Raw genomic sequence first — 9,778 nt, forward strand, 5'->3', positions numbered from 1 at the left:
ATTGTAAAATTGAAGTTGGAACTCTAGACCATCTTTTATTTTATTGTCCATGTATTCAGGCATTTTGGATATCAATATGGGATCAAGTTAATATGTTGATGGAGAGTCATGTGGCTTTATCCTATGACACAGTGATTTTTGGAATATGTATGAGGGCCAAATGCCAAATATCTGCAGCAAACAATAAATTATTGTTGATTCTTACGGGAGTGGGAATTCAACAGATAACAACTAATTGGAAAGACTGTTCTAGATTGAATTGTAATTTTTGGTGGAACTCAGTTTGTCATATGTATAAGATGGAAAGATTTCTTGCGATACAGAGGGGGTATTTTAAAAGATTTCAAGAGGTGTGGAGGCCATTAATTGAATATTATAACAAGTAAAGTTTATTCTTTTTCCTTAGGGGATAATATATAGAAATGGGATGGGATGGGAGGGAAAAATATTGGAAATATGTTGTTATGAAAAATAAGGAAATATATGTAATAGGATGGGATATTTATTGTTGTGCATTACTGGGTATAATAAAATGTTTAAAGTGTTTGAGGAAGAAGGATGGGGGAGGGACAGATTTCATGTCAGATTAATTGTATTATCAAAAAGGGATGTATAATTATATATAAATTTGGAAGGAATATTTTATTGATATGGAAAAGGGTGGGAGGTGGGGGGGGAATAAAAACATGTATAATAATATTATTTAAGAATGCCAAGTGTGTTATGTAAATTAATTGTAATAATACTGTACACTTGTTGAAAGAAATAAAAAGGAATAAAGATTAAAAAAAAAAAAGATAACAATCATAATAACCAAAGAGATCTGGTAAAAGACATAGGGCTCCTTTTACTAAGGTGCGTTAGGGCCTTAACGCGCGGAATAGTGCATACTAAATTGCCGCACGCGCTAGATCTTAACGCCAGCATTGAGCTGGCATTATTCCAGAAGCGTAGCGTGCAGTTTAGCGCACGGTAATTTTGTGCGTGCGCTAAAAACACTAGCGCACCTTAGTAAAAGGAGCCCAAAGTTCTCAATTATTTCTGCAATTGTGACCCAGTAATCCATAAAGCACCTGTAGATCAGAAGAGATTGAACATTGTAATTATTTTGCCTTTCCTTATGTTTACATCATAAAGGACTACACTTCTCCCTCGTTATTCGTGGAGGATACGGGCAGAGCCGGACCGCGAATGGTGAAAAATTGTGATTACCGGCTCTGACCCACCCCCACCTCCCTGCCGCCTTCCCGGCCTTACCTGGTGGTCTAGAGGGCTTTCGGGGCAGGAGCGAGTGCAGTTCGCCATGAGGAAATGGCTGCTGTGAGTTCCCGTAGTCTCTCGAGACTACGATGGGAACTCCCTAAAGCCATTTCCTCATGGCGATCTGCACGGGGTAGGAGCGTAGGAAGATCGCTCCTGCCCCGAAAACCCGCTAGACCACCAGGTAAGGCCGGGAAGGCGGCAGGGAGATAAAAAATATGTTTTTTTTTATTTTCCCCTCCCCAGAAAAAAAATCGCGATTATGTGAAATTGCGAGTGCAGAAACCGCGAATGGGGAGGGGAAGTGTATATTTCACACATGGAAAGACTATTTATGCTTTCCCCTTTTTGTCTATGTGTTTAATAGATATTCTCAAAATCAACAAATGTTTGGAAGTCTGGAAGTACAAACCACCAATAGCAGTACACCCATCGTTCTGATGGGGCAAGCAGTATTACATCCAGCATTCCCTGCAACACAGCAGTCACAGACATCATCTCTGCAGCCCATACAACTACAACAACAACACTATCTTCAGGTAAAGAGAAAGTGACATCCAGGGATACTGTATTCTGTAAGGCAGAGCAGGACCTAAAAGCTCCTACAAAGCTGAGAATGCGACTAATTTTCATACTCTCTACATTGAAACAAAGCTGTGAATACCTTTAATCTGCAGACTTTGTTTCACAAGAGAGTATGTACATAATTTCACTTTAAAACATGCTCCAGGCTTTATGCCTGCAGACAATTTCATTTGCTGTTTTCTGGTTACATTTTTAATGGAAAATAATACATCTATTTGAAAATCTCTACACAGTATTAATACATCTATTTGCAATCTCTACACAGTATTTCCTTCTGCCATCCTAAACATACCCCTAGAAATACTGCTTCTTGATGAGGCTAAAAGTGTTCAAGCTATAGAGCACTGGCATAGTTATTGGTGGGCCCAGGTAGGAAGGAGCCCTACCCACTTTGGGCTTAGACATGCAAAATTGGTGATTTGGCTATGCTATAGCTGTAACTTTCAGCTGCTTTAAGAAAGGGCAGTGTTCAAATAACCAATTAACATGCATAAAATGCTTTTTTATTTGTTTCAGGAGGAAGAAGAAAATAAATAAATAGTAACATGTTTATGTTATATAATGTTAAACAGGTTTTCTATTCTGCTTTTACCTAAGAACATAAGAATAGTCTTACTGTTCCAGTTCAGATTACATTACAAGAGGTTGGATCAGTTACCCAGGAAGTTATAATGGACAGTTTGACACAGATATTCGATAGAGTTACTAATACAGGCCCTTTTTATCAAGCCGCAGACCAAATGATTTTTGTATCACCGGCTGCTGCAGTAGTAGCTCTTATTCGCATAGGAATTCTATGAACATCAGAGCTTTTACCGCAGTGGCTGATGATAAAAAAATTCCTAACACTGCTTGATAAAAGGGGGGCCACAGTTAGGTCGTACTGTAGTTACAAATACATAGTTACAAGTTCAAGTATGTCAGCAGTACTTTATATAGCATAAGAGGCATTAGTTGTACCATTAAACTAAACTAAACTAAACCTTAAGTTTATATACTGCATCATCTCCACGGATGTTGTGGAGCTCGGCACGGTTTACAAGAACTTAAAATATAGGAAGAGAAGGAAAAAAAGGTTTACATGAACTTATATATAGAAGAGAAGAGTAAGGGGGGATAGAATTACATTTTAGTGAAAAGCAGGTTTTCAGTTGCTTGCGGAATATGAGCAGTTACCCAAAACTCAATTTAAATACATTAATTCATTTTATTATAAATAACATGCAAATGTGGAAATATTTAAAACTTACAACCATATACCCCACACGTTAAATCTCAACATCCATCTTGAATATTCAAAATCCGTTAAGTCATTTGTAACCCCAAACGTATACCATATTGGCAGATCTCACAAACACATCTCTTCGTAATCATCAGATCATTGCATTCCAATCCAAAATCCTCTCCTTCAATCATTTGCAATTAATAGTGATTTAATTACTTTTATTTTTAGTCATATGAAAATATATAATTTATATTCAAATAATAACATTTTGAATAATGGTCTTTCCATTAAAAAATGAACTTCATGCTATCTTGCAGGTACAGACGCCAAGTTCCATGCACACAGAGCAACCAGAGGCATTGATTTTGCCTTCCTACCAACAGCAGCAGGGAACCATGGGATACCATCTACCACAGCGGCAGCATGCTCCAAAGAGAACTGGCAGCCTTTCAGACTCCTCAAATCCACAACAGCCCTCCAGATAGATTCCTACCAACACAGAGCGCAAATGGAAATACTTAACCCAGCTTCACCAAGTACTCTGCACGTCAGGTTCTATCAGCCTCATCCTCTCATCGCTAAGCACTGCTCAAAATGGACTTTGGAAAATAAAATGCTTAGCGTTTTTTCCCAGAAATGTTCGGTCTCGCAAAAACAGGCTGAGATGTATATTACTAGAACATGAGCACTATGCCCTGCAAACTCATTTCAACATGATTTGTGGTAAAAGAGAAATCTTTTGGATAGTTCACCACAAGTAATTCAAAGTACAGAAATTGGGAACTGTATAAGGCACTTGGTCTCTGCTTGCCAGACATTCTTCTTATGCATTTTGGCGAATGCTGGATAAAAACCTAGAGGAGAGCTCTCTCCAAAAGATCTTTTGTACATCTACTAAAATGAAAAAAGAAATTGTCATTTTCTGCCATCTGGAAAGGGTTTGTTCACTCTGGTGACTATATATGTTACAAGAAATTATAAATCAGATCTGGACTTTATTATAAGGATTATAGTATGAAAACATATGAACTCATGTAAAAAGAGATGGGCAATTTTATAGCTTTTACTGAAAATGTGGCCTAATCTAGCAAGCTAAAAATATGTGTGGCCTTCCATATTACATATACTTTTATCTGGCCTATGAGGAGATGTTCTCGGAGGCTATCTTAGGTCAGGGGAGCAAAATTACACATATACATGCCATTTCAACAAGAATACTTACTTTATGCCCCCCCCACGTCCCTCAGCCGACTGCACAAAAGAGAAGATGCAAAGTACACAGGTACCTTTAACGTGTTCTTTTGTGTGTACTGTCAGCGTTCTTTCTCTTTGAGAATTAATATAAAACATGTATGCTAAAAGTGCCTGCAACTTTGCCAGTGCACTGGTTATTTGAAAACCGCTTCCAGGGGAGTAACTTAATAACTTTGTCATGAGTAAAAGGTACACCTTCTCTCTGTGCACACTTCACTGGATTTTCAAACAAAAGTATGGGCATGTTTCCACTTTGAAAATTACCTCAGAAAACTGGCACCTGCTCTTTGGAGCACACAGTTTTTCTGGGTTAAAATATATGCATATGTTTGAATTTTTGGAAGTAGATAAGTAATTGCAAACCCCAGCCCCCAGTGCCACCCTCAGAAACACCTCTTCCTATAACAGGTGAACTTATACAGATATAAGAACATAAGACTAGCCTTACTGGGTCAGACCAATGGTCCATCAAATCCAGTAGCCCATTGTCACAGTGGCCGATCCAGGTCACTAAGTTGTATGCATGTAAATTTACCTGTATATTGGACTGGCAGTTTGTACCAGAGCATTTGTGTGTAAAGCACTGCTTTACCTGTGGAAATGCCTTTGAAAATTATCCTTGTGGAGGGTAATTTTATAGCAGGGCTCCTAGGCCATCAAGGCAGATAGGCACGTCTAATAAATGCAGTATATGCACCTTATGTGCCTTTATAAAATATCCTACCCCAATGCTAATAGAAACTGGCTTATATGTGGGCATTTTATAAAAACATGCCTATCCCACCAACCTTTCTTCCCTCCCCTCCCCCAAATACCTACCCCCCAAAAATTTTATTAATGGTGCTCAAAATTGCATGTGGAAATTAGGGCACATTCAAATTTGCACATGCAATTTAATTGAATACTAAGCCAATTGATGCCAGTAATTGAGCACTAACAGTTATTGGCATTAGTTGGCAACAATTTTTTTCTAGGAGCTGTTCTATAAAGACATGCATGTAAATTTTTAGTGTGCAACTGAAAAGGATGCACAGCCATAGAAGGGGCATGAGTAGATAAGGGGCATTTTAGATGCATACAGGATCATAGAATATGGGATCCACGCCTAATTTAGGCATGAGGATTTATAACAGTGCTCAGCACTCTTTTTTAGTCCTCAAATCTGAGCACCATTTACTGAATCTAGTCCTGTGTTTGCTGAGTACCTACGTGTTTATGCACATTAATCTCTGGATTACTTAATGAACACCCATTTGAGAGAGAAAAACGCTGCACTACATATTCACGTCATGTACATAATTGCCACCATAACACTAAGGGCTCCTTTTATGAAGGTGCATTAGGGCTTTAACGTGCGGAATAGCGCGCGCTAGACTCTAATGCCAGCATTGAGCTGGCGTTAGTTCTAGAAGCGCGCGGTAATTTCCTGCGTGCGCTAAAAACGCTAGTACATCTTAGTAAAAGGAGCCCTAAGAGATCCAGGATATTTTTGCCACTAGCAGTCACTTCTGGAACTGAATCTACTTTCTGAAATTCATTTAATCTGACCTATAGCACAAAAAATATATAAATCCTCTGTTTCTTGATAGTTCCTTCTCCTGAACTCACTGGCAACTATTAACATGCCTGTCCTGTATCCATTTCTTAAGCATTTCATAACAGGTGATAGTGCCTGTTAAGGATCTGTCAATCTGTTTATATCCATATGTTTGCACATATGTGACCAAGTGAACATATAGTTGGGCAGGAATGAGAAGCCAGGAACTACTGGAGTCCTGTGGAGCTCGGACCCTACCATCCAAAGAGGAGCAATATTGGCCATCCCTGAGAATCCCTTCTCACCCACAGACAGAAACATAAGAAAGTCAGAGCCAATCCAGAATAGCAGTGAGAGCAACAGTAGTCTGTTAAGATGTGCTATGTCATAGGCAATGGAAAGGTGTGGGCTACAGGGACCATGACCTGCTCTGTTTTCCATCCTCCTCCTTCAGACTTGAACCTTTATTTATCCAAGGACAAGCAGGCAGCCTATTCTCAACTGTAGGTGATGTCATCCACGGAGCCCCAATGCAGACAGCTTCGCAAGCTCATTTGCTTGCAGAACTTAGAAAGTTTGCGACTGCCGCACCGCACATGCGCGAGTGCCTTCCCGCCCATGCAAGGGCGTGCGTTTCCTCAGTTCTCTGTTTTCTGTGGAGCCGAGAAGTTTTGTTTTCGACGCTCTGTGCTAGACTCAGTTCTAAACTTCGTGCCTTCTCTCACCGCAGCTCGTGTTTTCTTATTTTACAGGGTCGCTGTGTTTCTTGCGCGTTTTCTTCCCGCCTATGTCCAGGCCGGTCACAGGCTTCAAAAAGTGTAACCGTTGCCAGCGCGCGATCTCCTTCACTGACCCACATAGATGGTGTATTCAGTGTTTGGGACCTGACCATTACCCGGAGTTGTGTACTCGCTGTGCTACCCTTCAACCTTGAGCCCGTAAGCGTTGTCAAGTTCAGGTAGAAAAGCTCTTTGGCGGTATGGATCCCCTTGCCCAGACTTCGACCTCGTATCCGGTCAAGCTAACCGGAGTTCCGCCTTCTGCCTCGTTCTTGATCAAGCCTGCCTCGTTCGATGGGACCTCGTCCTCGAGCAAATCTGCTAAGTCTTCACCTGACGAGACGCTTGCCTCGCTGCCTCCCTCAGGTCAGGTGCCAGCAGTGATCATTAAGCTGCCTAAGAAGCATGTCTCCAAGTCAAAGAGTCGTTCTTCCTCTTCTTCCTCAGAGGCTGTGGCTCCACCAACAGTCCCAGATCCTCCAGTCTGGGAATCATGCATGGAGGCTCAAATCCAGACCATTTTGGACCGGCAGTTGGGCAATATCCTTGTCAAACATACTGCTGCCTTGACTCTGCTTCCTGCAGTCCAGCCTGAGCAAGCAGTATCACAAGGAGTCGAATCCTTGGCTGCACCTCGAGCTGAAACTCCTCACTGTATACAAGGAGTCGAGTCCTTGGGAGTACCTCAAGAGGAATCCACACTTAGTATGCAAGGAGTCGATTCTTTGCGAGTGTCTTGTCTGGAGCATAAGCATGCTAATCAAGGAGCCGAGTCCTTGGCAGTGCCTCGAGATGCTTCGACACCAGGAACTCAATCTCCAGTGGTGTCTCGATCTCCAGCCCTCGTTCCTCACATAAGGCATCGCCCTTCCCGAGGCATAAGACCAAGACTTCTCAACTTTCTTCTCAGCGAGACCTGCCTGGTTTGAGGCACAGTTCTCCACACCAGTCGAGGCATCCATCGAGGCATAGATCCTCGTGAGACAAGCCTCGTCTTTCTACACATTGAGGTTATTCGAGGCTTTCTACTCCGAAGTGGAGGATGCCTCCTCCATCTGCTTCTCCTGTGAGGGATTCTTCTCCCAGTGAGTCATCTATACCTGCATATTCAGGTCTCAGGTGTGAGTACTCCAGGGAAGGCTCGCCCTCGTTCTCTGCTCTTCGAGGCACTCGAGTTCAGCCTACCTTGGAACAGATATCCTTCTCTTCTTTTCTACATGAAATGAGTAAGGAACTCAAGATAAATTTGGACTCTGATTCCAAATGCACTACTGAGTATTTAGAAGAAATGGGCATATCTCAACCTCCTACGGAGTCTCTTAAAATACCTATTAATAGACTTTTCTCAAACTTTCAAGAGAAACCTTGAAACACCTTATTCCATTCCTGCTGTTCCAAGCAAGCTGGAATCCCGTTACAGAATGGTCCATTGCAAGGGCTTCGAGAAGTCTCAATTATCACATCAATCCCTTCTCGTGGAGTCCTCTTTGAAAAGGAACAACCCTTCCAAGGTCTATGCCACTGTCCCTCCTGGAAGACAGTGGCATAGACAGTGGAAGACAAGTTTGGACGCCGTTTGTATCAGAATTCTCTGAAGGCAACCAGAGTTTTGAATTATAATTTTATCTTCATTTCTTATTTCAAGCATTTGGTTGACACACTGCCTGCTTATTTCAAGTATGTTCCTCAACACCATCTTACAGGTTTTCAGAATACTATAACTACTCTGAATCAACTCAGCATGCATCTCCTTCTATCTTCCTATGATGCATTTGAGCTTTCCTCGAGGGTCACTGCCTTCTCAGTGGCCATGCACCGCCTTGCCTGGCTTCACACTGTAGACATGGACCCTAATCTACAGGATCACATCGCCAACATTCCTTGTCGAGGCAATGTCTTGTTTGATGACTCCATCGAGGAAGCCACTAAGAAGTTGTCTGAACATGAGAAGTCATTTGCTTCCATCATTCATCTTAAGCCTAAGCCTTCCACCTCTAAGGGTTTCAGGCCATCTTACTAGCGGTGTTTCCCACAGAGGGCAGCTCCTTATACCAGGGCGCCTCCTATGAAACCACCACAGCAACAGAGGCAACAGAAACCTCAGACTTCTGCTGCACCTAAGGCCTCTCAGCCTTTTTGACCAGCTATTACAGAGCATAACCTCCATCGTTCTGCATCTGTTCTCTCCCCTTCCCATTGGAGGTCGTCTCCATCTTTTTTACCAATGATGGGAGATCATTACATCAGACCTCTTGGATCTGTCCTTCATCAGGAAAGGATACTCTCTTTATTTCATCCAGATTCTTCCAGATCTGCCTCCAAGAGAGTATCCTTCCAATCCATCCCAGACCGACCGACCTTCTTCAGGAAGCTCAAGTTCTGCTTCATCTCCATACCATCGAGGAGGTTCCATTGGAACAGCAGAGCAGGGGTTTTTACTCCCGTTACTTCCTAGTTCCGAAGAAGATGGGCAATCTGTGACCCATTTTGGATCTCAGAGCCCTCAACAAATTTCTTGTTGGAGAAATTTTGAATGCTGCCTCTAGCATCATTATACCCCCTTCTAGATCAGATTGATTGGTTATGTTCTCTAGATCTCAAAGAGGCTTTTACACTCACATTCCCATTCATCAAGCCTCTCAACAGCTCCTCAGATTTTGGGTGGGAAATCTGCATTTTCAATATGTTCTTTCGGCCTGGCTTCATCTCCAAGAGTGTTCACCAAGTGCCTAGTCGTAGTAGCAGCAGCTCTGCGGAACCATGGGCTCCAGGTGTTCCCGTACCTGGATGACTGGCTCATCAAGGATTCAACATCTCAAGGGGTTATTGTAGCGACCCTACGGACTACGTGGTTCCTCCAAAATTTGGGGTTCAAAATCAACTTTCCCAAATCCCAGCTACAGCTGTCCCAGAATTTACAGTTCATCGGAGCTGTCCTGGACACTGTCTGACTCAGGGCATTCCTTCCTCAACAACGTCAGGATGCTCTCATTCCTCTCTGCCACAAAGTGACTTCCTTGACTACAATTTTTGCAAGACACATGATGGTTCTCCTAGATCACATGGCCTCGACAGTTCACATGACTCCTTTTGCCAGACTTCACCTCAGAATTCCTCAGTGGGCGCAGGCTTGCGACC

At 42.3% G+C, this 9,778-nt stretch overlaps 1 protein-coding gene across 2 annotated transcripts in view; it reads left to right on the forward strand.

Moving 5' to 3' along the window:
- Positions 1 to 9,171, forward strand: part of NPAS2 (neuronal PAS domain protein 2) — a 363,736-nt gene extending 354,565 nt beyond the window's left edge. For both annotated transcript variants that reach the window (XM_033949438.1, XM_033949439.1), the window contains exons 20-21: positions 1,628 to 1,799; positions 3,388 to 9,171. In XM_033949438.1, coding sequence (XP_033805329.1) covers positions 1,628 to 1,799; positions 3,388 to 3,555 — 340 coding nt within the window. In that variant the 3' untranslated portion in view covers positions 3,556 to 9,171. The remainder of the gene's footprint in view (positions 1 to 1,627; positions 1,800 to 3,387) is intronic.
- Positions 9,172 to 9,778: the final 607 nt, after the last annotated feature.

This window comes from Geotrypetes seraphini, chromosome 6 (assembly GCF_902459505.1).
Source record: "Geotrypetes seraphini chromosome 6, aGeoSer1.1, whole genome shotgun sequence".
Lineage (NCBI taxonomy): Eukaryota > Metazoa > Chordata > Amphibia > Gymnophiona > Dermophiidae > Geotrypetes > Geotrypetes seraphini.